The 27,670-nt window shown below is 46.4% G+C and overlaps 1 protein-coding gene across 1 annotated transcript; it reads left to right on the top strand.

Annotated features, from left to right (window-relative positions):
* Nucleotides 1-172: 172 nt before the first annotated feature.
* Nucleotides 173-27,670, top strand: MEIG1 (meiosis/spermiogenesis associated 1). The gene is made up of 3 exons (XM_033958722.1): nt 173-299; nt 25,433-25,598; nt 27,310-27,670. Exons 2-3 carry the CDS (start codon nt 25,437-25,439, stop codon nt 27,436-27,438), a joined length of 291 nt encoding a protein of 96 aa, XP_033814613.1. The 5' UTR covers nt 173-299; nt 25,433-25,436; the 3' UTR covers nt 27,439-27,670.

Raw genomic sequence — 27,670 nt, 5'->3', positions numbered from 1 at the left:
TAACCGGCAGGGAGGGGCGGCCGGAAGCCATGGCGGAGTGAGGAGGCGGCGGCGTCTTACTCTGAACCGGGAAGCGCGCGTTTGCAGCTGGTGACGGGCTGACGAGGAGCCTCCTAGCTGGATCCCCAGCGAGACGCGCGGCGGATTGGGCGCTGCTCGGCCCCGGGCTTCGGCGGCGGCGGCGGCAGCGGCGGCCGCCGAGGCTCGGAGCTCACGGCTGTGCAGAGTCGCCGCCAGTCGACGTCGAGCAGCGGGAGCACGGCCGAGGCCTGCAAGGAAGCGCCCAAGCCTAACCGCAGGTGAGGGGGCGGGGCTGCCGCTAACGTCACTCCCCAATGGATATGCAAATCGAGTTGATGCATATTCATTGTGAGGGGGGGGACACGCCCCCATAGCGCTGAGTCGAGCAGTGCATTTGCCCAAGAATCTGCAACTGGGTAACTTGGCGCTTCTGAGGGATGCTGTCACTTGTAAGGCAACATGGACAGATCCTACACCAGGGCCGAATCCAGTCAGGTTTTCGGGATTTCCCCAAGGAATCTGCATGAGATCTATGTGCATGTACTGCTTTCAATGCATATTCATTGGGGAAATCCCGAAAACCTGACTGGATTCAGCCCTTGAGGGACTTTGGAGACCCCTGACAAGTTTCAAGTTTTATTGAATTTGATAAATCGCTTATTACATACTAAGCGAGTAACATTTAAAAGGGGGGTAAGAAATCACAAACTGACAATACAGACGAACTTGGATACATAAGGAAAGGGCAAAGGTGGGCAAAAAGTTACAAAATTGCTGTTTTTCTAGAGAAAAGAGAGCAAAAGCCAAATAAAGGAAAAAACATTAGGATTGGGATAAAATGGATATAAAGAGTTATTTTAAAGATCAAAAGAAGCTTTGAAAAGAAAAGTTTTTAAGTTGGTTTTAAATAAATTAAGAACTTTAACTTCTCTTATGTATAAGGGGAGAGTATTCCAGGTAAGAGGGGCCATAACTGAAAATATGTCATGACGTCTGGTTCCAATGATTTTCAAAGAAGGAACCATGTGTTGTAGACAGCAGGGAACGAGTCGAGTTATATGGAACTAGTAACCGGTCTATGAATTGTGGTTCATTAGTGGATAATGTTTTAAATACTAAGAGTAATATTTTGTATGTTATTCGTTGATTGATGGGAAGCCAGTGTGAGTCTATTAAAAAAGGTGTTACATGATCATATTTTTTACCTACACTCATTTGTCCAAACTACCCACATCTGTATCACTAGTCTAGGCCAGGGGTAGGGAATTCCAGTCCGGTTTTCAGGATATCCACAATGAATATGTATGAGATGGATTTGCATGCACTGCCTCCTTGAGATGCAAATCTATCTCATGCATATTTATTGTGGATATCCTGAAAACCGGACTGGAATTGCCTACCCCTGGTCTAGTCCATTACAAAGTCAAAAGGAAACTATACAATTGAGGGCTGTAGGTCGTATAAGCACTAGCCCAAATGCCTGGGCCTTATTCTATAGCAGGGGTGTCAAAGTCCCTCCTCGAGGGCCACAATCCAGGCAGGTTTTCAGGATTTCCCCAATGAATTTGCATGAGATCAATTTGCATGAATTGCTTTCATTTTATGCTAATACATCTCATGCATATTCATTGGGGAAATCCTGAAAACCAGATTGGATTGCGGCCCTCGAGGAGGGACTTTGACACTCCTATTCTACAGGTAAATCAGTCTTTCTTGCTATTATTAAACTAACAGGAGGCATTATTAGTTTTCTTTACAATTAAAGAACAGTCTATGTAAGATATGTAATCCTTGTAACTTTAGCATTTCAGTGGACCAACAGAATAATATATATGTTATCCCAGGACAAGCAGGCAGGTATTCTCACTAGTGGATGATGTCATCCGACAGAGCCCCGACACGGACATCTTGCAAGCATGTCTTGCTTGAAGAAACTCAGAAGTTTCGAGATGCCCGCACCGCGCATGCGCCAGTGCCTTCCCGCCCGATGTACCGGGCGTGTCTCCTCAGTTCTTTTCTTTCCGCGGAGCTGAGAAGTTTATCTTCATTCTGCGCTGACTGAATTTCAGTTTTTTCTTTGCCTTCTATTACCCGCGTTTTGGTTTATTTCTTTGAATTTCTTTCATTTTTACTTTCTTAAAAAAAAAAAAAAAAAAAGTTAAAATTATTTCTTCCGGCGGTTCGGCCGGGCCGGCCTCGTGGCTGCGGCCTAGCGCCTTCGACCTTGCAGCGTCGATTTTCCGGCCTATGTCCCGGCCAATCACCGGTTTTAAAAAGTGCAGCAAGTGCCAGCGTGCGATTTCGTTAACGGACCCGCATCGACGCTGCCTGCAGTGTCTTGGTCCGGAACACGTTCCGAAATCGTGCCGGCCTTGTTCCACGCTCACTGCGCGCTCGTTTAAGAGGCGTTGCTTGCTTTGGGAGTCGATGTTCAAGATGGAGACTGCCAAGGACCTGTCTGCTTCTACGTCTGCTGAGGTTTCGCCAGTCCGCTCGAAACCTGCATCGACGACTCCCGCATCCAGCATCGTGAAGCCAGCATCGTTTACACCGGCTACGGCTTCAAGTTCAGCATCGGCGCCTGCCTCCGTCTCCTCGGTTCAGGTACCGCCTTCCACTGTCCCTCCCGTGGTCATCAAAGTGCCTAAAGCTAGCAAGCAGAAGCACTTGGCCACGAAGGAACGCGAAGACCGTGCAGGAGGACCCCCTTTCGGTGCGGATCCCTCCATATCGGCTTCGCTTCGATCCCTGCTAGAAGCTCAGTTTGTCGAGCTTATGCACACTATGGGACCCCGGCTTATCGCCAACATTCAGGGTGACATCCCGGCACCGGTTTCAGGGGGCGGTCCGCCCCCTCCCCCTCCTCCTCGTCGTTCGATCTCGCTGCTCGACGAGGGGGATCGGCGGAGGGCGGCAGAATCCTCCAGAAGGGCTTCCCTTCCTGATATGCCGCCTTTAGAGCCCATCACACCTCCACGACAACAGGGTGCTAGGGCGGCCCCTGATAATCGGAGTCCTGGGCATACTGCATCGCAGGAGGAGTTCTTCCGCACTCCATACCAGACTTGGGTGGCACTGCGTGAGTCCGCATCCTTACCACCTCTGCGATCCACCGCATCGAGCCCTATCCATTCCTTAGAGGCTTCAGGGGATCGTGCGATGCACAGAAGATCTCGCTCCCCATCCCGTCACCGGGAGGGGCATCGATCTCGACACTCATCTCGACACTCCTCACGCCATTCGGAGGTGTCTCCGCAGAAAAAGATGCAGCGTTTGGGATACTCATCGTCGGATGTATCCCAGCCGGAGGGACCAGAGTATGAGGAACCATCTACCTCCTATTCTCCATGCCGGTCTCAGCTCTCCCTGGACCCGGAGGCTTCCACTTCGTCTAGTCTGTCTCGTCGGCCGGCCTTGGCAGACCAACTGTCTTTCTCATCTTTTCTCCGACAGATGGCGGATGACTTAGATGTGACTTTGGACACTGGGTCTAAATATTCTAAAGAGTATTTGGATACTATGCATTTGCCTCACCCTCCGGCGGAGACTCTTCGGCTTCCTCTGCATAAATTGCTGGACCAGACTTTCATGCGCTGTTTTGAGACACCGTATTCCATCCCTGCAGTTCCCAGTAAGCTGGATGCTCGATACCGCATCGTTCACCACAAGGGGTTTGAGGGGGCTCAACTTTCTCATCAGTCCCTTCTGGTCGAGTCTTCTCTCAAGCGTTCTCACCCTTCTCAGGTCTACGCTTCTGTGCCTCCGGGCAGGGAGGGGAGAACGATGGACAAGTTTGGTAGACGTGTCTACCAAAACTCGATGATGGCGACTCGAGTGCTCAATTACAACTTTTTCTTCTCTTCATATTTGGATTTCTTCTTGCCGGTACTCCGCAAGTTCATCCCTTTCATCGATGCTCAGGCTCGTTTCCAGTTTGAGGAGGTGGTGGCGACCCTGTCCCAGTTGCGGCTGCAGCTGATGCAATCCTCCTACGATGCCTTCGAGCTCTCGGCACGTGCTGCGGCCTGTTCAGTCGCCATGCGTCGCCTGGCCTGGCTTCGCACTATTGATATGGATCCGAACCTCCAAGACAGACTGGCTAATGTGCCTTGTGCGGGAGCGGATCTGTTCGATGAGTCTATCGAGACTGTTACTAAAAAGCTTTCAGACCATGAGAAGTCTTTTCAGTCTATTCTGCGACCTAAGCCGAAGCCTCAGCAGTCTCGTCCCTCTAGACCGCCTCAAATCTACCAGAGGCGTTATCAACCGAGGCAGGCTCCCCCGGCGAGACAGCCTGCGAAGAGGCAGCCTCCACAGAAGACTCAACAGAAGCCTCAACAGAAGCCTCAGATGCCGGCTGCACCCAAGGCTACTCAGCCTTTTTGACTCTCTTCCAGGGAGCATAACCGACGTTCTGTCTTCCCCTGTTTTTCCCATAGGGGGTCGACTCCACCATTTTTATCATCGATGGGAGTCGATCACCTCGGACATTTGGGTCCTTGCCATCGTAAGAGAGGGATACTCTCTTCATTTCCAACGGGTCCCCACGGACCACCCGCCAAGAGAGTATCCTTCCAACTCGATGCAGACCGCTCTTCTTCTGCAGGAGGCGCAGGCTCTTCTTCGGCTTCGAGCCGTCGAGTCGGTGCCTGTAGATCAGCAAAATCGGGGGTTCTACTCCCGGTATTTTTTGGTTCCGAAGAAGACGGGCGATCTGCGTCCCATTTTGGACCTTCGAGTCCTCAACAAGTTTTTGGTCAAGGAACGGTTCCGTATGCTGACCCTTGCTGCTCTCTATCCCCTCCTCGAGCAGAACGATTGGTTATGCTCTCTGGACCTCAAGGAGGCCTACACTCACATCCCGATTCATCCGGCCTCCCGCAAGTTTCTCAGATTTCGGGTGGGACATCTACATCTGCAGTATCGAGTGCTTCCATTCGGCCTGTCCTCGTCTCCCAGAGTCTTCACAAAGTGTCTGGTGGTGGTGGCCGCTGCACTCCGAAACATGGGTCTTCAGGAGTTTCCATACCTCGACGACTGGCTCATCAAGGCACCGTCGGCTCCAGAGGTCATTTCGGCGACCTTGACTACAATTTGTTTCCTGCAGAGTCTGGGCTTCGAGATCAACTTCCCCAAGTCACATCTTCAGCCCACCCAGTCTCTCCCCTTTATCGGGGCTGTTCTGGATACCATTCATCTGCGAGCATTCCTTCCTCCTCAACGCATGGATGCTCTCCTTCTGCTCTGCCAGTCGGTGTCTTCTCGCCCGTCCATCTCAGCGAGACACATGATGGTCCTCTTGGGCCACATGGCATCCACAGTTCATGTGACGCCTTTTGCCAGACTACATCTCAGAATTCCTCAATGGACCCTGGCATCTCAGTGGACTCAGGTGTCCGACCCGTTGTCCCGTCACATTGTGGTCACTCCTGCTCTACGGCAGTCTCTTCTCTGGTGGATGACCTCTTCGAATCTATCCAGAGGTTTGCTGTTTCACTCTCCTCCCCACCAGAAAGTTCTCACAACCGATTCATCGAACCATGCATGGGGAGCTCATCTGGATGGTCTTCGCACTCAGGGGTTCTGGACCAGTGCGGAACGACTCCATCAAATCAATCTCCTGGAGCTCAGAGCCATTTTCAATGCTCTCCAAGCTTTTCAACATCTGCTTCACGACATGGTGGTCCTTATTCGCACCGACAATCAGGTCGCCATGTATTATGTCAACAAACAAGGGGGCACGGGCTCGGCCCCTCTTTGCCAGGAAGCTCTTCGAGTCTGGGATTGGGCAGTCCGCCACAACACCTTCCTCAGAGCTGTCTACATTCAGGGGAAAGACAACGTCTTAGCAGACAAATTGAGTCGTCTTCTTCAGCCTCACGAATGGACGCTCCACTCCGACCCCCTTCATCAAGTCTTTGCACAGTGGGGGACGCCTCAGATAGACCTCTTTGCAGCCCCCCACAACTTCAAACTGCCTCAGTTTTGCTCCAGGATCTACACTCCTCATCGCCTCGAGGCAGACGCTTTTCTACTGGATTGGGGGAATCGCTTCCTATATGCGTTTCCTCCTTTTCCTCTCATTCAAAAGACTCTAGTCAAATTGAGATCAGACCATGCCACCATGATTCTGATTGCTCCTCGGTGGCCCAGACAACCTTGGTTCTCCCTTCTACTTCAACTCAGCAGCAGGGAGCCAGTACTTCTTCCAGTGTTTCCTTCACTACTCACTCAACATCAAGGTTCACTACTTCATCCCAATCTGCAGTCCCTCCACCTGACAGCTTGGTTCCTTTCAACATAACTCCTCACCAGTTCTCTCAAGCAGTGAGGGAGGTCTTGGAGGCTTCCAGGAAGCCTGCTACTCGACAATGCTATTCCCAAAAATGGACTAGATTCTCTTCCTGGTGTATTTCCAATGCCACGGAACCTCAGCGAGCTTCCCTATCTTCTGTATTGGATTATCTTCTACACCTGTCCCAGTCTGGCCTCAAGTCTACCTCTATACGAGTCCACCTGAGTGCTATTGCGGCTTTCCATCAGCCTCTACAAGGGAAACCTTTGTCTGCTCATCCTGTGGTTTCCAAATTTATGAAAGGGCTTTTTCATGTCAACCCTCCTATCAAACCTCCTCCTGTGGTTTGGGATCTCAATGTTGTCCTGTCTCATCTTATGAAGCCTCCGTTTGAACCTCTCAACACGGCTCCACTCAAGTATCTCACCTGGAAGGTGGTTTTTATAGTGGCCCTCACGTCAGCTCGTCGGGTCAGTGAGCTTCAGGCCCTAGTGGCGGATCCACCGTTCACTGTATTCCATCATGACAAGGTGGTTCTCCGTACTCATCCAAAATTCTTACCTAAAGTGGTCTCTGAATTTCACATCAACCAATCCATCGTGCTTCCAGTGTTCTTTCCAAAGCCTCATTCTCATCCTGGGGAATCTGCTTTGCACACTCTGGACTGTAAACGTGCTCTAGCTTTCTACTTGGATCGCACAAAGCCACACAGAACTGCTCCTCAACTTTTCGTCTCCTTTGATCCAAACAAGTTGGGACGACCGGTATCGAAGCGCACCATCTCTAACTGGATGGCGGCTTGTATCTCTTCCTGCTATGCCCAGGCTGGATTATCCCTTCCCTGTAAGGTCACAGCCCATAAGGTCAGAGCAATGGCAGCCTCTGTAGCCTTCCTCAGATCGACACCGATTGAGGAGATTTGTAAGGCTGCCACTTGGTCCTCGGTTCATACATTCACCTCTCATTATTGTCTGGATACTTTCTCCAGACGGGATGGACAGTTTGGCCAAACAGTGTTACAAAATTTGTTCTCTTAAGTTGCCAACTCTCCCACCATCCCATTGGGGTTAGCTCGGAGGTCACCCACTAGTGAGAATACCTGCCTGCTTGTCCTGGGATAAAGCAATGTTACTTACCGTAACAGTTGTTATCCAGGGACAGCAGGCAGCTATTCTCACGTCCCACCCACCTCCCCTGGGTTGGCTTCTCAGGCTAGCTACCTGAACTGAGGAGACACGCCCGGTACATCGGGCGGGAAGGCACTGGCGCATGCGCGGTGCGGGCATCTCGAAACTTCTGAGTTTCTTCAAGCAAGACATGCTTGCAAGATGTCCGTGTCGGGGCTCTGTTGGATGACATCACCCACTAGTGAGAATAGCTGCCTGCTGTCCCTGGATAACAACTGTTACGGTAAGTAACATTGCTTTATGTCTGTAGGAAAGAATAAGATGCATTTGGTCCCAAATGAAGGTCACTGCACAAATACCTGAGAAGTCACAAAAATAAAATTTTTCACAAAGGCAGTTCTTTGTATTTAGATTTTTTTCCTGTGAAAGTTATCATTCATAAGTTATATTACTGTTAACTTTGTTACATGTTATCAAAGCAACGCCAAAATACCAAAATAACGTCAAAAGCAGTATTCTTCAATGCAAGACTTGGCAGCCTCTGTTGTCTTTTGAAATTTTTTTTCCTGCTACTCTCCCTCTCCACCCGGGCTCAGGCCAGAAAGGGGAAGAGCTGCATGCTTGAAGGGCAAGGCATTTCTCGACATGATTAAAGCTAGCTTCTTCACACTTCAATTGCTGTACTCTCTTAGGAATTCACTTGATTTTGATTCATTCCATACAGCAGGCATCCCTGATCTCTAAACTTGACTTGCAATTCTATCAGCAGTTTTAGCATTTAAGGCTAGATTAGGATAGACCTTTTAAGGCTGCCGACCTTGGGCAATTAGCACCCTACGTCCAAATTGGACTTGGACATTTCTTTGGATTATGCCCCTCTACTTGGTTTACATTCAGATACTCGGCATTTTTCCCTCTCTGTCCCTATCTTTTTCCCTCTCAGTCCAACTGCCTCTTTTCTCTTCTTCCTCCACTTCCCTCCCTCCCTTGGTTCGATTTCATAAAGCTCTCTCAATTCCCTTCCAACCCTCTTCGGGTGTATCTTAAAATCAAGTCTTTGCTCTGGTAGCAATACTCATATGCTGTCTGTGGCATACATCAGGACTTCCCTCTGACCCATCCTGCCACTTTTGATGCAATTTCCTGTTTTCTAAGGGCAGGATGGGTCGGGGAAAGCCCTAATGTAGGCCTCAAATTAGTATTGCTGTTGGAGTAAACACTTGAATTTAAAGTACACTCAGAGAGAGGGTGGGAATTGAGAGAGATTTATGGAACTATAGGCGGGGCCAGGAACGGAAGGGAGGGATACTGGAGTTTGCATGGGAGGGGGGATGGGGAAGGGAGGGAAATGTCATGCAGCATGATTAATTTTTATCCACAATTTTTTTTATCACAACTAATCAAGTTTCAAGTTTATTTATTACCGTATTTGCCGGCGTATAAGACGACTGGGCGTATAAGACGACCCCCCAACTTTTAGTTAAAATATAGAGTTTTGTTATATACTCGCCGTATAAGACTACCCCTTCTTCCGCACACCTTCTCTACCGCCCCGGGTGCAGCACAGCCGGCCAGGTCCCCTTACTTTTGTGGCACTTCCCCGACCGACCGATAACAGCCCGGGTCCGACAAACCTCCCTGCCCTTAACCGCGAATCTAAATTACCTTCTTACAGCTGCTGTAAGAAGGTAATTTAGATTCGCGGCTACAGGGCAGGGAGGATTGTCGGACCCGGGCTGTTATCGGTCGGTCAGGGAAGTGCCACAAAAGTAAGGGAACCTGGCCGGCTGTGCTGCAACCGGGGCAGGGCGGCCGCCCCTCTCTCTTGGTAGCCACTCGAACTGCGAGGCTACTCTCTTCTCCTTATCTGCCCTGCCTGCAGCACAGAGCCGAACGGAAGTCTTCCCGACGTCAGCGCTGACGTCGGAGGGAGGGAGGGCTTTGTTTAAGCTTTGTTTAAGCCCTCCCTCCCCTCCGACGTCAGCGCTGACGTCGGGAAGACTTCCGTTCGGCTCTGTGCTGCAAGCAGAGAAGGTAGGGAGAAGAAGAGCCGCGTACATCCAGAAGACTGAGCATCCAGCCCCGCAGGAGCCCCGCGACCCTCGGAGGCGTCCCCATGGGATCCCCGCGACCCTAGGGGGCGTCCCCACGGGATCCCCGCGACCCTAGGGGCGTCCCCGTGCAGCTCTCTAAACAGTACCCGGCGTATAAGACGACCCCCGACTTTGGGGAGGATTTTAAGGTACTGAAAAGTCGTCTTATACGCCAGCAAATACGGTATTTAATTAATCGCCTATTCCAAATACTAAGCGATGTACAAATTGGTAAAATAAATTGTCTAAAATATACATAAAATAGACCATATAATTAACAGGGGGATAAATCACAAAAACAAACTAATTAAAATACGACAAGCATACAATAGGACAGGTGGGATAGAAATACAATCTTAGATAGGAAAGAATCAACAATTAAGGTAAAACACAACAGAAATAGGAGGACAAATAAATAAGTAAAGATAAGAATAGACAAAAGAGCAATTAACGAAAGAGCAAATTAACATTTCAATTAAGTATTGAACGCTTCTTTAAAAAGAAAGCTTTTAAGCTGGCTCTTAAATTTTTCCAAATTCTTCTCCTCTCTTAAATATAGCGGGAGTGAATTCCATGTCTGAGGCGCCGTAACAGTAAAAATAAATTGCCTTTGAGTATTGATAATTTTGAGAGTGGGAATGACCAACAAAAGTTGGTCATTTGATCTTAAAAATTTGGGAGAATTATAAATAAAAGCAGGAGTTTTATATAATAACGATTTAAATGTAAGTAAAGATAATTTGTATAGAATATGATGGGATACCGGAAGCCAATGCGCATTTTGAAGTAATGGAGTTACATGGTCGAACTTCTTAGCTCCCATAATTAATTTGATAGAGGCATTCTGAATTATCTGCAATCTTCTAATTTCTTTTTGAGCCATTCCCTTGAATAATGCATTACAGTAATCAATTTTTGAGATAATCATTGAGTGAATTAATATATTCAATGATTTTGGACATAGAAATTTCAAAATGGCCCGTATTTGGCGAAGTCTGTAAAAAGTAGCTTTAACCACATAACTAACATGGTCATGGTAGGTTAGGTTTTCATCTAAAATCACACCTAAAATTCGAATCTTATTTATCTGTTTAAGAGTAATCCCTTGGATGGAAATAGGAACAGCGAGTTTATGATTGTCTTTCCAAGGGAAGAGCAAGGTATTAGTTTTATTAATATTTAAGGATAATCTATTATTATCAAGCCATAAATGAATCTGTTTTAATTTCTCATTGATAGCTAAAATTTCAGAAGAACTATTAGGGTCAAGAGGATGTAAAAGTTGTATATCATCTGCATAGGCAAATACGGAGAAGCCAATGGATTGGCAAAGAGTCATAAGAGGAGCAAGAAATATATTAAACAGGAGTGGGGACAGGATAGAGCCTTGTGGAATACCATATGTGGCTGAGAAACTAGCAGAAATAGAATCATTAAAGGAAACTATTGAAGAGCGATTGTCCAAATAAGATCTAAACCAAAGTAGGACTTGCTCTGTAATGCCTATGGATTGTAGTCTGTTCAATAAGAGATTGTGATCAATCGTATCAAAAGCTGCTGAGAAGTCAATCGAAATCAAAAGAACAGAAGAATGATGGTCCAAGTGGTAGAGTATAGATGATGTCATACCTATCAAAGAATGTTCAGTAGAGTGGTGTTGCCGGAAACCAGTTTGATTTGGATGTAGAATATTTGTTTGTTCTATAAAGTTTGATATTTGGTTGAATACTATTTTCTCTGTTATTTTTGCCAAAAATGGGATATTTGAAATTGGCCTATAGTTCGATTTCTCTTCGATACTTATTTTGTGATCTTTAACAATAGGGTAAATAATGGAGGTTTTCCAATCCCTAGGCATAATGCTGTGCTGTAAGCTTTCATTGATCAAAAAAAGTATTGAGGGTCCAAAAATATCAAAGTACCGTTTAAGAATAAAAGGGGGAATAGACTCAGTTTGCATACCCTTTGTGTATAACAACATGCCAATTGCTGTGTTAATTGCAATTAAAGAGCAGCCCTATTTTCCACGTGTAAAACATGCCTTATGCTTAGAACAAGCTTTAATGAATCCACATGCTGGCTCACTGGTATCATGACCGATTTTCTTTCAGGATTGGTTATTTTCTAAGAATACAGTAAAATAATATGTAACATACTTTTATCCCAGGACAAGCAGGCAGGTATTCTCACATATGGGTGATGTCATCCGACGGAACCCTGATGCGGACGCCTCACAAGCAGACTTGCTTGAAGAAACTCGAAGTTTCGAGTAGTCCGCACCACGCATGCGTGCGTGCCTTCCCGCCCAGCGCAGGGCGTGTCTCCTCAGTTCTTAGTTTTCTGCGGAGCCGAGAAGTCCGTCTTTTTGGCTCTCTCCGGTTACTTTGTCGTTCATGCTTTCTCTCACCGCTATATTGTTACTTTTCTTTCTATAAAAAAAAAAAAATTTTTTTTTACTTACGTCCGTTCGTCCAGTACAGGCCGCTCGGCTGCAGCCCGCGGGCTTCGACTTTGCGTCGGCTGTATTTTTGTCTATGCCCCAGCCTGTTACTGGTTTCAAACAGTGTAGCAAGTGCAAGCGCACGATATCTCTCACAGACGCTGCCTCAAGTGCCTTGGGCCGACGCATCATCCTACCTCGTGCCTGCCTTGCCAAACACTTAAGCCTCATACTTTTAAGCGTCGTTGCATCCTGGTGGATAGCCTCTTCGAGACGGAGTCTACTAATCCCTCAACATCGAAGATGTCTTCGGCCTCGACACCCGTCGAAGCCTCTGCCTCTACTGCTTCCACCTCGAGCCTCATCAGACCTTCGTCATTTGGAGCGGCTCTTGCTTCGACATCCTCTGCTGTGATATCTTCTCCTGTCTCAGGTCAGATAGCTCAGCACTCGATTCCGCCAGTGGTGATTAAAGTGTCGAAGCCTCCCAAGTCGAAACACTCTCACACCACTGTGCGGGACCCTTCAGCCAAGGCAAGTGGGCCGGTTTCAGACACGGTACCCTCCTTGCTGGCTTCATCCCAGACCTCTTTGGAGGAGCAGATTATTAAGGTCCTCACTACCATGGGACCCACACTGCTTACTCTTCTCCAGTCTGGGCATGCAGCAGTCTCCCGCGAGGTCGAGCCACCTTTGCCTCCACACTCGATGCAGGAAGCGGAGTCTCTGCGAATGTGTGGTCGGGCTTCCAAGCTCCAAATGCATGGAGTAGATTCTTTGCGAGTGTATCGACAGGATACCTCGCACTCTACAAAGGATGTGCAGTCTTCGAAAGTGCTTCGAGGCTCCTCCTCCAAGCCTATAGATCTTCGATCTTCTGCTTCCGAGGCGAACTCTGCTCGGTCCTCGAGATCCAGTTCGAGACACAGTTCTCGACATCACTCAAGGCTTGCTTCGAGGCATTCTTCTAGACATCATGCCTCGAAGCCTCGATCCTCTCTGGCCTCTACAAGACCACCAACTCCTCGTTCCAGGTCTCCGATGCCGGCCCTTGAGGATATTCCGATTTCCAGTGCCTCGTCCAAGTCTCCAGGTTCCTTTGCAACATGATTTCCTGCCGAGGCTTCTTCTTCTTCGACTCCAGCTGCCTCGACGTCCTCGAGTCCTTCTCGGGGCCGTGCAACTGCAGATCAGTTATCTTTCTCCTCTTTTTTGAGACAGATGGCTGTGGACTTGAGCATTCCATTGGACACTGGCTCTAAATATTCTACAGAATACCTTGAGGTCATGCATCTTCCTTAACCTCCGGCTGAATCTCTTAAGCTTCCACTACATAAGCTCTCGATCAGACTCTTACTAGATGCATGGAGACTCCTTTTTCCATTCCAGCAGTTCCAGGAAAGTTGGACTCCAGATATAAAACGGTGCATCATAAAGGCTTTGACAACTCCCAGTTGTCTCATCAATCCCTGCTTGTGGAATCCTCTTTAAAGAGATCCCATCCTTCCAGGGTTTATGCCACAGTTCCTCCTGGCCGGAAAGGAAAAACCATGGATAAATTTGGACGTCGCATCTACCAGAATGCTATGATGTCTTCTAGAGTCCTTAATTATAATTTTTATTTTATCACTTATTTTGAGTTTCTTTTGCCAAAATTTTTGAATTACTTGGATGATAACATGCATTTTGAGTTTCAAGAAGTCATTGCTTCTTTTGCTCAGTTACGTCTCCATCTTCAATCATCTTATGATGCCTTTGAGCTCTCTGCCCGAGCAGCGGCTTGCTCTGTGGCCATGCGTCGTCTAGCCTGGCTTCGCACCATTGACATGGACTCTAACCTTCAGGACCGCCTGGCGAACATTCCTTGTGAGGGCAATGACCTTTTCGATGAATCCATCGAGGCAGCCACCAAGAAATTGCCTGACCATGCTAAATTCTTTGCCTCCATAGTCCTAAGCCAGCTCCTTCTAGGCCGACACGCCCTCCTGTTATCTACCAGAGGCGTTTTCCTCCAAAGCCGGCGGCGCCTTACACTTGCCCTCCTTTGAAGAAACAGTCGCCTCAGAAGCAACAGAAACCCCAACCATCTGCTGCACCTAAGGCTTCTCAGCCTTTTTGACTGTTTAACACAGAGCACCATTCTGTCTCTGTCTCCTTTTCCCCCTATAGGAGGTCGTCTCCATCATTTTTACAACAGATGGACGGTCATTACATCCGATCTCTGGGTACTTACCATCATAAGGGAAGGATACTCTCTTCATTTCACTCGGGTTCCACCAGAGCTTCCTCCAAGAGAGTATCCTTCCAATCCATCCCAGACTGCCCTTCTTCAGGAAGCTCAAGCTCTGCTCCGTCTCCATGCCATCGAACCAGTTCCCTTGGAACAGCAGAACAGGGGGTTTTACTCCCGTTACTTCCTTGTTCCAAAGAAGACGGGCGATCTGTGACCCATTTTGGATCTCAGGGCTCTCAACAAATTTTTAGTCAAAGAAAAGTTTCGAATGTTGTCCCTGGCATCTCTCTATCCCCTTCTCGAGCAGAACGACTGGTTATGCTCTCTGGATCCAAAGGTTCTGAAGGAATTAAAGGAGGAGATAGCGGAACTACTGCAGCAAATTTGCAATCTATCCCTGAAAACAGGCGTGATCCCGGAGGACTGGAAGATAGCCAACGTTACGCCCATCTTTAAAAAGGGATCAAGAGGTGACCCAGGAAATTACAGACCGGTGAGTCTGACCTCGGTTCCGGGGAAAATGGCAGAAACACTGATAAAAGAAAAAATCGATGAACATTTTGAAAGAAACGAACTTCTGATAACCAGCCAACACGGTTTCTGCAAGGGAAGATCTTGCCTAACGAACTTATTGCACTTTTTCGAAGGAATTAACAAACGGATGGACAAAGGAGACCCCATAGACATCATATATCTAGATTTCCAAAAAGCCTTTGACAAGGTGCCCCATGAACGCCTACTCCGGAAACTGAAGAACCATGGGGTGGAAGGAGATGTACATAGATGGATCAGAAGCTGGTTGGCGGGTAGGAAACAGAGGGTAGGAGTGAAGGGCCACTACTTGGACTGGAGGAGGGTCACGAGTGGGGTCCCGCAGGGCTCAGTACTAGGGCCGCTGCTATTTAATATATTCATAAATGATCTAGAAACAGGGACGAAGTGTGAGATAATAAAATTTGCGGATGACACCAAACTATTTAGTAGAGCTCGGACTAAAGAAGACTGTGAAGAACTACAAAGGGACTTGAACAAACTAGGGGAATGGGCGACGAGATGGCAGATGAAGTTCAATGTTGAGAAATGTAAAGTATTACATGTGGGAAACAGAAACCCAAGGTACAAATATACGATGGGAGGGATGTTTTTAAATGAGAGTAACCAAGAAAGGGACCTGGGGGTAATGGTGGACTTGACAATGAAGCCAACGGCACAGTGCGCAGCGGCTGCTAAGAAGGCAAATAGAATGCTAGGCATCATCAAAAAGGATATTACAACCAGAACGAAAGAAGTTATCTTGCCATTGTATCGAGTGATGGTGCGTCCGCATCTGGAGTACTGCGTCCAATATTGGTCACCGTACCTTAAGAAGGATATGGCGATACTCGAGAGGGTTCAGAGGAGAGCGACACGTCTGATAAAAGGGATGGAAAACCTTTCATATGCTGAGAGATTGGAAAAATTGGGACTCTTTTCCCTGGAGAAGAGAAGACTTAGAGGGGATATGATAGAGACTTACAAGATCATGAAGGACATAGAGAGAGTAGAGAAAGACAGATTCTTCAAACTTTCAAATAATAAAAGAACAAGAGGACATTCGGAAAAGTTGAAAGTGGACAGATTCAAAATGAATGCTAAGAAGTTCTTCTTTACCCAGCGTGTGGTGGACACCTGGAATGCGCTTCCAGAGGGCATAATAGGGCAGAGTACGGTACTGGGGTTCAAGAAGGAATTGGACAATTTCCTGCTGGAAAAGGGGATAGAGGGGTATAGATAGAGGATTACTGCACAGGTCCTAGACCTGTTGGGCCACCGCGTGAGCAGACTGCTGGGCACGATGGACCTCAGGTCTGACCCAGTAGAGGCATTTCTTATGTTCTTATGGATCTCAAGGAGGCCTATACTCATATCCCCATTCATCTGGCCTCCCGTCAATACCTCAGATTTCTGGTGGGGAATCTGCATTTTCAATACAGAGTGTTCACCAAGTGCCTGGTTGTGGTAGCGGCAGCTCTAAGGAATCATGGTCTTCAGGTATTTCCCTACCTTGACGACTGGCTCATCAAAGATTCCACATCTCAAGGGGTTATTGTAGCGACCCAACGGACTACTTGGTTCCTACAAAGTTTGGGATTCGAAATCAATTTTCCCAAATCCCACCTTCAGCCCTCACAGAATCTACATTTCATCGGAGCTGTTCTCGATACTATCCATCTCAGAACGTTCCTTCCACAGCAACGTCTGGAAGCTCTTCTTCATCTCTTCCATCCCAGCGAGACACATGATGGTACTTTTGGGTCACATGGCCTCCACAGTACGCCAGACTTCACCTCAGAATTCCTCAGTGGACCCTGGCATCTCAATGGACGCAAGTTTAAGACCCTCCTTCTCGACATATTTCAGTCACTCCTTCCTTGAAGAAGTCTCTCCATTGGTGGATGCTCTCTTCCTATCTTTCCAGAGGCTTGCTTTTTCACACGCCCCCTCATCAGAAGGTCCTCACGACAGATTCTTCAACTTATGCTTCGGGCGCTCATCTCGATGGTCTCCGTACTCAAGGCCATTGGACCAGTACGGATCGTCAATGTCACAACAATCTGTTGGAACTCAGAGCGATTTTCAAGGCTCTCAACGCTTTTCAACATCTTCTTCACGACCAGGTAGTCCTCATTCGGACGGACAACCAAGTCGCCATGTATTATATCAACAAACAGGGAGGGACGGGATCTGTCTCCCTTTGTCAAGAAGCTCTGAAGGTGTGGGACTGGGCAATCCGCCACAACACCTTCCTCAAAGCTGTCTACATCCAAGGGGCGAAGAATTGCTTGGCGGACAACTTGAGTCGTCTTCTGCAACCTCACGAATGGACATTCCATTCCTCGCCTCTTCATCACATTTTTGCACAGTGGGGAACACCTCAGATAGACCTCTTTGCAGCTCCCCACAACCACAAACTGCCTCAGTTCTGCTCCAGGATTTACTCTCCTCATCGCCTCGAGGCAGATGCTTTTCTTCTGGAATGGACTAATCTCTTCCTCTACGCATTCCCTCCATTTCCTCTGATTCTCAAGACTCTGATCAAGTTGAGAAACGATTATGACACCATGATTCTCATCGCTCCTCGGTGGCCACGACAACCTTGGTACTCCCTTCTACTTCAACTCAGTACCTTCTACCAGTTTTTCCTTCTCTGCTCACACAGAGTCAAGGATCTCTGCTTCATCCCAACCTGCAGTCTCTACACCTGACAGCTTGGTACCTTTCAACGTAACTCCTCTTCAGTTTTCTCAATCTGTACGAGATGTCTTAGAAGCTTCCAGGAAACCTACCACGAGACAATCTTATTCCCAAAAATGGACTAGATTTTCTATTTGGTGTTTTTCTCATCATAAGGACCCTCAACATTCCTCCTTATCTTCTGTTTTGGATTACCTGTTGAACTTATCCCATTCTGGTCTCAAATCTACATCAATCCGAGTCCATCTTAGTGCAATTGCGGCTTTCCAGTTTCCACCAGCCTGTTGACGGAAAACCTCTCTCTACTCATCCAGTGGTTTCCAAATTCATGAAAGGACTCTTCAATGTTAACCCTCCTCTCAAACCACCTCCTGTGGTTTGGGATCTCAATGTTGTCCTTTCTCAACTCATGCGGCCTCCATTTGAACCAATTGATAAGGCTCATCTGAAGTATCTCACTTGGAAAGTGGTATTCCTCATTACCATCACTTCCGCTCTTAGAGTCAGTGAACTTCAAGCTTTAGTTGCTGATCCACCTTTCACTGTGTTCCATCATGATAAAGTGGTCCTTCGTACTCATCCTAAATTCCTTCCTAAAGTGGTTTCGGAATTTCATCTCAACCAATCCATTGTACTTCCAGTGTTTTTTCCAAAACCTCATTCTCATCCTGGAGAATCAGCTCTTCATGCTCTGGACTGTAAGCGTGCTATGGCCTTGTACTTGGAACTCACCAAGCCACACAGAACTGCTCCTCAACTTTTTGTCTGCTTTGATCCAAACAAGTTGGGACATCCTATCTCTAAGCGTACCATCTCCAACTGGATGGCGGCTTGTATCTTTTTATGCTATGCACAGGCTGGATTACACCTTCACAATAAAGTCACAGCCCATAAATTCAGAGCAATGGCAGCCTCTGTAGCTTTCCTCAGATCTACTCCAATTGAGGACATTTGTAAGGCTGCTACTTGGTCATACTTTCACTGCTCACTATTGTCTGGATACTTTCTCCAGACGGGATGGACAGTTTGGCCAATCAGTATTATAAAATTTATTCTCCTAAGTTGCCAACACTCCCACCATCCCGTTCTGGTTAGCTTGGAGGTCATCCACTTGTGAGAATACCTGCCTGCTTGTCCTGGGATAAAGCACAGTTACTTACCATAACAGGTGTTATCCAGAGACAGCAGGCAGCTATTCTCACAACCCACCCACTTCCCCTGGTTGGCTTCTTTGCTTTGAACTGAGGAGACGCGCCCTGCGCTGGGCGGGAAGGCACGCACGCATGCGTGGTGCGGACGACTCGAAACTTCGAGTTTCTTCAAGCAAGTCTGCTTGTGGGGCTACCGCATTACATCGGATGACATCACCCATATGTGAGAATAGCTGCCTGCTGTCCCTGGATAACACCTGTTACGGTAAGTAACTGTGCTTTTTTGGCAATGCACTTTATTTTATTAGCTTAAAACCTAGTTCAGATTGCACAAGTTATACTTCCATTCAGAATGACATCAATGAACACTTCAAAAGTGCCCTCAGAAGAAAGATATTTTATAAAGGTTATTTACATCCCTAGCTGTTCTCTAAGTCCTGCAGAATTTAGAAACATGATGGCAGATAAAGGTCAAATAGCCCATCTAGTTTGCTCGTTCGTAGTAACCATTATCTCTTCCTCTCTCTAAGAGATCCCACATCTTCTTGAATTCAGACAGACTCTGTCTCCACCACTTCCTCCGGGTCACTGTTCCACACATCTACCACCCTTTCTGTAAAAAAGTTTAAAAGATAACTGCTATGAAACATGGAGCTTTATCATCAGGGATTTAGTAAAAGTTAGAACATTAAACACGATGGGCCACGTTAAACACACCAAAACCCATTCAATTTCTATGGGTTTCGGTGCATTAACCATGGCAGCATTACTACGTGGCTTTAAAAGAGGCCCTAAATTTAATTATTTCATTTGTTTATTTAAAATTATTTATATTCTGATATGCAGAATTCTAGGTGGAGTACAGGTTTACTACATACACAATAATTGACAATCAAAAGCATATGGCACAGCAAGGTAGAAGGGACAGTCTGGAATTGGCAGAGGAAGAGAAGGGTACAAACAGGAGGGATTTACCAGCTGAGCCCATTCAATTCCTATCAGCTGCATCTTATTTGCTGTCCTGGAACTCACTACTGTGGCTTGGTAAAAGGGCCTTTAGTGTGCAGTAAAGGAATTCTGTTACATCCCTTCCAGATGCAGTACGCTAGGTGTTCAATCCATGCAAAAACCTGAGAGAACGGTAACAGTTTAGGGGGTGAAGAACTTATGTGGTTGAAAAGGTGACAGTGAAAGCTAAAAGGATGCTAGGGCCTATAGGAAAAGGAGGTTTTGATGCCCCTGTATAAGACTCTGGTGAGACCTCATTTAGAATATTGTGTACAATTCTGGAGACCGCACCTTCAAAAAGATATAAAAAGGATGAAGTTGGTCCAGAGGAAGGCTACTAAAATGGTGCGTGGTCTTCGTCATAAGGCATATGGGAACAAATCTCAATCTGTATACTTTGGAGGAAAGGTGGGAGAGACGTTTAAATACCTACGTGGCGTAAATGCGCATGAGTCGAGTCTCTTTCATTTGAAAGGAAGCTCTGGAATGAGAGAGCATAGGATGAAGTTAAGAGGTGATGGGCTCCGGAGTAATCTAAGGAAATACTTTTTTACAGAAAGGGTAGTAGGTGCATGGAACAGTCTCCCAGATGAGGTGGTGAAGACAGAGACCGTTCTGATTTTAAGAAAGCCTGGGATAGACACGTGGGATTCCTTAGAGAGTGGAAAAGATAATAGCTACAGCAGATGGGCTATGGATCTCATTCCTCCCCAACTCCCCCTCTACCCCCCCCAGCATAAGCTTCAAAGACGAAACCTGGACCCCCACCCCCTGGTCTGATCACCTCCGATGCAACTTCAACTTTTTGGCTCAAAAAACAAAGCCAAAGGACACCAAGAACTACCTACAAAGAAAAAAACAATATGGACTAGAGGTCAACTAAACCCTGAAAAATTCTGGTCCCACTACAACCCAACATCCACCACAGACCCAAACCCAAACTTCATCCCAGACTGGAACAACTTCAGCACCCAGGTTCTAAATGACATGGCCCCACTAAAACCCTATAAGAAAAAACATTGCACATCTGCCAACTGGTTTGACGCCAACCTACTAGCTCTGAAACGAGAAGTACGCAAACTAGAAAGAACCTGGTGCAAATCCGGCACAGATACAGATAGGTATGCCTGGCGTACCAAAGTCACAGAATACAAAAAAACGATCAAGGAGAAACGCTCCAAATATTATGCCCAATCAATCAACACCCCAACCCTGAACAGCAATAAACTCTTTAGACTTATCAACTCATTATTTGACACCAACTCATATAAAAGCTCCCCCACAGACCTTCCACCCTCTCCAACTAACCTAGCTGACTACTTCGCCAACAAAATTCACAACTTAAAAACCTCTCTCGCAACAACAAGCACCAGCCCATCAACCCTTCTGCCCACCCCAAACAATGAAGGTATTACCGCAGACATGACCTGGAATCGCTTCGAGAACCCAGACTGGAACCTATTCCTACAGCTATACACTAAATATGCCAAATCAAACTGCCTTCTAGACAATTTCCCTCCCTCCATCATGAAAACAGCCCCCCCTCCTTTCAAAGTAGAGCTCTTCAACTGGATTACCCTCTGCCTGTCCACTGGCTACTTTCCACTGGAACTTGGCCACATCCTCATATCTCCAACCATCAAAAACCCCAAAGAATCACTCTCCACAACCACCAACTACAGACCCATCGCCAACATACCCTTCTTCCTCAAGATTATGGAAGGCCTTGTAAACCAGGACCTCATGTCCTACCTCGATAAATTTAAGTCCTTCATGACTCCCAGTCTGGATTCCGCACAAACTACAGCACAGAAACCGTCCTAGCATCTCTAACCGACTACCTCCTCCAACTATTCTCACAGGGAAACAGTGCCCTAATACTCCAGTTTGACCTCAGTAGTGCCTTTGACCTGGTAGACCATGACATTCTACTCAACTACCTCGATTCCATAGGCATTTCGGGACAGATACTAACCTGGCTCACAAGCTTCTTAAAAAACCGCACCTACCAAGTACACAACGAAGGAACCTACTCCCACACCTGGTCCAACCCCTGTGGTGTCCCACAAGGCTCCCCCCTATCACCTTCTCTATTCAATATCTACATGACTCCTCTGGGACACATGTTATCTGACCGAAAGTTGAAATCCTACATCTACGCAGATGACATCACAATTGTCATCCCCATCTACTCATTCTCGCAAGAAACAGAGCAACTCATCTCATCAGTACTTACTATGGTCGAACACTGGACCACCCAGTCCAAACTGAAAATAAATCCAGAAAAGACCAAACTCTTCCTAGCAAGTCCCAACCACAAATTAACGAACACCACCTTACAACTCAACTGCCTAACTTATCCTATTAACCCCACCATCAAAATCCTTGGAGTCATCCTAGACCGCTGCCTGACCTTCGAAGACCACACTAACACCCAGGTCAAAAAATGCTTTTATACCCTCTGGAAACTCCGTACCATCAAACATTACTTCGACTTCCCCTCCTTCAGATTGCTGGTCCAATCCCTAATCCTAAACACACTGGATTACTGTAATATAATTTATATAGGCTCCTACAAGAAAACCATCCAGCGACTGAGACTTATCCAAAACACCGCGGTCCGCCTAATCTTTGGCCTCAAAAAGTCAGACCACATCACCCCTTATTATAGAAAACTGCACTGGCTGCCAATAGAAGCGAGAGTCATCTTCAAATTTGCCTGTCTCAGCTTCAAAACCTTAACTGGCTTATCCCCGATTTATCTATCTCACCACTTCGTGTTCCCTGGAACCACTCGCACGCGTAATGCCAACCTGTTTACCTACCCTTCCCCAAAGGGATGCACCTACAAAAGATTCTTCAATAGAACTCTCTCATACCAAGCTGCCAGATGGACAAACTGCCTGACCACCCTTATCTCATCTGCCCCATCTTACTCATCCTTCAGGAAATTTCTGAAATCTTTCCTCTATGACAAATTTCTAGAACCTCCCCCATCACCAAATAATTAAAGACTACCATCCAATAATTGATACTAGTTGTCTTCCTGACATTCTCCACCCTGCACTGGTTTTGTACACTGCTTTGTTCTTTATAATGCCTCTCCACTATATACATATCTCTGCTGTATATGTACTGTCTCCTGTATGATAAACCTACACTGTTTCTTTGCTGTATAAAATACCTATACTGAATATGTACAGTTCGCATTGTATCTTCGCTGTAAATGTACAGTCTCTTACACTGTAAACCGCTCTGAACTGTTTGTGGTACTGCGGTATATAAAAATAAAGTTATTATTATTATTATTATTTGGCCTTTATCTGCCATCATGTTTCTAATCCCTTCCCGCAATCCAGGAGTTGCAGAAATCCAAACACTTTTCTGAGCATGTGCTTCTCCTCCCTTAGAGTTACAGTTTCAATTTCTGTAAGCAATCCATGCAGAAGTCTTCTGCTCTGCATCTCTTTCTTTTGCTTAAAGTTTGTCTTTTTTGGTGCCTTCAGTGTCGTGAGACCCCGGACTGCTGCTTCACAGAGAAACTTCAGTTGACCTGTGGAGCCAGCCTGCTGTGTGTCACACATCTTGGACTCAGAGTCCAATCTGCTGGGAGTCTGCTTGCCCTCTGACCATGTCAAGGGTTTAAGTGCAGGCTCTATGCGTTTGAGTAAGAACATAAGAATTGCCGCTGCTGGGTCAGACCAGTGGTCCATTGTGCCCAGCAGTCCCTTAGGTTAAAGACCAGTGCCCTATATGAGTTTAGCCTTACCTGCGTACGTTCTGGTTCAGCAGGAACTTATCTAACCATTTCTTGAATCCCTGGAGGGTGCTTTCCCCTATAACAGCCTCTGAAAGAGCGTTCCAGATTTCTACCACTCTGTGAGTGAAGAAGAACTTCCTTACGTTTGTACGGAATCTATCCCCTTTTAACTTGGAGAGGGTGAACAATCTCTCTTTCTCTGCTAAGTCTATTCCCTTCAATATCTTGAATGTTTCGATCATGTCCCTCTCAGTCTCCTCTTTTCAAGGGAGAAGAGGTCCAGTTTCTCTTGCCTCTCATTGTATGACAACTCCTCCAGTCCCTTAACCATTTTTGTCGTTCTTCTCTGGACCCTCTTAACCATTTATGTTACTCTTCTCTGGACCCCCTCTAGTAGTACTATGTCCTTTTTCATGTACGGCGACCAGTGTTGGATACAGTATTCCAGGTGGGGGCGTACCCATTACCCTGTACAGCAGCATGATAACCTTCTCTGATCTGTTTGTGATCCCCTTCTTAATCATTCCTAGCATTCTGTTTGCCCTTTTTGCTGCCACGGCGCATTGCGCGGACGGCTTCATTGACTTGTCTACAAGTACTCCCAAGTCTCTTTCCTGGGGGCTCTCTCCGAGTACAGCATCGGACATCCTGTATTCATGCATATGATTTTTGTTGCTGACATGCATCACCTTGCACTTATCCATGTTGAACCTCAATTGCCATTTCGAAGCCCATTCCTCAAGTGGGTTTATGTCTCGTAGGTCTTTACAATCCTTCTGTGTCCTCACTTCTCTGAATAACTTTGTATTGTCCGCAAATTTAATGACCTCACTCGTCGTACCAATTGCCAGGTCGTTTATAAATATGTTGAAGAACACAGACCCGATCACTGAACTCTGCAGAACTCCACTCGTGATGCTTTTCCAGTCCGAGTATTGTTCATTTACCCCCCTGCCGTACAGCGAAAGATTAGAGAAATTGGACCTCTTCTCCCTCGAACTAGGAGATTGAGAGGTGACATGATCGAAACATTCAAGGTACTGAAGGGAATAGACTTAGTAGATAAGGACAGGTTGTTCACCCTCTCCAAGGTAGGGAGAACAAGAGGGCACTCTCTAAAGTTGAAAGGGGATAGATTCTGTACAAACGTAAGGAAGTTCTTCTTCACCCAGAGAGTGGTAGAAAACTGGAACACTCTTACGGAGTCTGTCATAGGGGAAAACACCCTCCAGGGATTCAAGACAAAGTTAGACAAGTTTCTGCTGAACAAGAACGTGCGCTGGTAGGCCTAGTCTCAGTTAGGGCGCTGGTCTTTGACCAGAGGGCTGCTGCGTGAGCGGACTGCTTGGCATGATGGACCACTGGTCTGACCCTGCAGCGGCAATTCTTATGTTCTCTCTGTTTCCTATCCGCCAACCAGTTTTTAATCCACATGAGTATATCACCCTCAATTCCATGGCTTGCAGTTTTTAGAAGTAGACGTTCATGCGGGACCTTGTCGAATGCCTTCTGAAAATCTAGATATACAATGTTGACCGGGTCATCCTTGTCTATCTGCCTGTTTACTCCCTTGAGTTTTAGGGCGCAGGCTGCTTTTCCTGCCCTGGTTGCGTGGAGTGGTTTCATGGGTGCAGAGGTTACAGTCAGAGCCCATCCGAATGGCAGTTCAAAGATCTTCAAGTTTGGTCATTTGGAGCAGTTTCTGAGGCAGAAAATCCTTTCCTCCATTCAGCTGTAGTTTAAACAGAGCTGACAGTCAGGCATCTCACAAGGTGTAAGTACACCTCCATTATTTCCTGTGGGAATATGGAACAAATGTGTATCACGAAGTACACTTTAGGGCTGAATCTGATTTGGTTTGAAGCATATTTAATTTTTATGGACTATTGAAGTGCTTACAACAAAAAAAGAGCTATTTCATCTCCCTTCACTGCCTGGAAGAAACCTGTCAGATCTTGTTAGACAAATCAAGTTGTAGGTTTTGCCAATGCCTTATGTTTGAAAATTGCTTTTAGTTCATGAAATATATTGTCTTGTTATTTGCAAGCTTTCTCTCTTATTTTCCTCCAGAAAAATGTCTGTTGAAGTTGCTGGAGCCATGGCAGCCCCTGATGTCAAACCAAAATCTATAAGTCGTGCAAAGCAATGGTCTGATGAGATAGAAAACCTGTACAGATTTCAGCAGGCTGGATATAGGGACGAAATTGAATATAAACAAGTGAAACATGTGGACATGGTAAAATATCTATGCAGTATTTATTTCAAGAGGAAATAGTATTCGTAATATATTTTGAATTTAGTATGTGATGAACACATGAAATTAAGAATATTGATCTTCACTGCATTATGTTACTTTCATACTAGAGTTTAGAGTGGAGAAAGAAGCTTGGTCTTAGACAAGTTTAGTTTCAGACAGTGCCCGTGTTCTCTGGTCAGGGACAGCCATAAACAAGGTATTCTACAGATGGGAGACATACATGGTAAGAAAGGACAGTGGAGTTGGTACACAAACCTCCAATTCCTATTGATATTAGGCTTTACATTTTTTGATCTTGATCTAAAGTACTGGTATATACAGTATATCTTTAAATCCAAGACAAAGCATACAATTATAAATGTATAGTGGAACCTTGATTTACAAGCATAATTTGTTCCAGAAGCATGCTCATAAACCAAATTGCTCGTATATCAAAGGGAGTTTCCCCATAGAAGTAAGGGAAACTCACTTGATTCATTCCACTTCCTCCTCCCCCCCAGGCTACCGGCGCTGCTCCATCAGCCCCCCCCCACGAGGCCACCTGCGCTGCTCCATAACCCCCCCCCTCCGCTCGAACCGGCATCGCACTCCCTGCCTGCGAATGCCCCCCCCCCCCCGAGAACCGCATCGCCCACCCAAACAAGCTCCTTACCCCATCTGCTGCGTGCCGGTGCCAGTTAAGGAAAGATCCCGCCTCTTGCCTGGCTGGGCCTTGAGCATCTGCGCATGCTCAAGGCCTTCTGGCTCTCGTTCTCTCCCAGCCCAGGCAAGAGGTGGGATCTTTCCTTAACTGGCACTGGCACCAGCATGCAGCAGATGGGGTAAGGAGTTTGTTTGGGTGGGCAGGTAGGCGGATGCCGCTTCCAGCACAGGGGTGCGATGCGGTTCTCGGGGGGGGGAGGGCATTCGTGGGCATGGGGTGCGATGCTGGTTCGAGCGGGGGGTGGGGGGGTGCTCGTTTATCGGGACAGTGCTCGTTTTGCGAGTTAAGGTTTGCGGGAGTGTTTTGTTCGTCTTGCAAAACACTCGCAAACTGAGGTTTGACTGTACTGTACTTTTATTTTTAAGCAGAGTCAGTACATTTTTACTGACTCCAACTCCACCCAAAATTGCTGCAAAGAAATAGCTGTCTTCTACCCATCTCACCTGCCTTTTTGTGGGCTGGGCTCCTGTCTTGCTAGAACCACACTCCAAATTGACACCATCAAGATAGGAGCAATTGGGGAGCTCTCCTTCCCCATTTGAACCCAGAGAATGGAGTAAGTGGTAGAGGGTAGGGAAAATCTAGAGGGGCTTTGGAAAAATTTCACCCATGAGTGCATGGTTCAGAGTCACCCATGAGTGCATGGTTCAGAGTGCAATATCCTACTAAAACAGGACACCCAATAGAGGAATCCCAATAGAGAGTTGCCAGTTCTACTAAATCCTTCATCCCCACACCATCGTCTCAATCACACATTGAGACTTACTGGTGTAAATCTATCTGCAATTTCTGCAGGATCTGTGCTAAAATTTTATAAAGACGTGTAACATGGCACACGTAATTATGCACATCAGAGACATTGGCCTATAAAGCAGTCTCATCCAGGGGATCGGTTTTAAAATTACCTTCTCTGTCAAAACTTTGCCTGGCATGTTAAGATGGCCATCTTCTTTTAGTAATTAATGGATCCTTTTCTTTTTCATGCAGGTAGATCGCTGGCCAGAAACCGGGTTTGTGAAGAAGCTTCAAAGGCGGAACAATACTTTCTATTATTATGACAGGCAACGAGAATGTGAAGATAAAGAAGTTCATAAAGTGAAAGTGTATGCCTATTAAAAGTGTTTCTGTTTGTGTTGTAAAACACTATTTATGATGTTTAGAAAACAAGCTATTAAATAAGATTATTAAGTTGCCTTATATGGAAGTACTGAAAACATTTGTGTGAAGGTAATCTCATAAAGATTGACTAAAAGTACCCTTGTTCAGACTAGTATGTGCTTCAACTTGTGCATTTCTTTAAATTAAGTTTGGTTAATTATACAATAAAAGTGAGAGTAACAAAAAAGTG

This window comes from Geotrypetes seraphini, chromosome 9 (genome assembly GCF_902459505.1).
Source record: "Geotrypetes seraphini chromosome 9, aGeoSer1.1, whole genome shotgun sequence".
NCBI lineage: Eukaryota > Metazoa > Chordata > Amphibia > Gymnophiona > Dermophiidae > Geotrypetes > Geotrypetes seraphini.
This window is presented reverse-complemented; position numbering and strand designations above follow the sequence as displayed.

Bases quoted from the DNA above. Each gene is read 5' to 3' on its own strand.
- MEIG1 (XM_033958722.1), top strand. From the start codon at position 25,437: ATGTCTGTTGAAGTTGCTGGAGCCATGGCAGCCCCTGATGTCAAACCA. The intron at 25,599-27,309 runs GTAAAATATCTA...TTTTTCATGCAG, and splicing joins AAGTGAAACATGTGGACATG to GTAGATCGCTGGCCAGAAAC.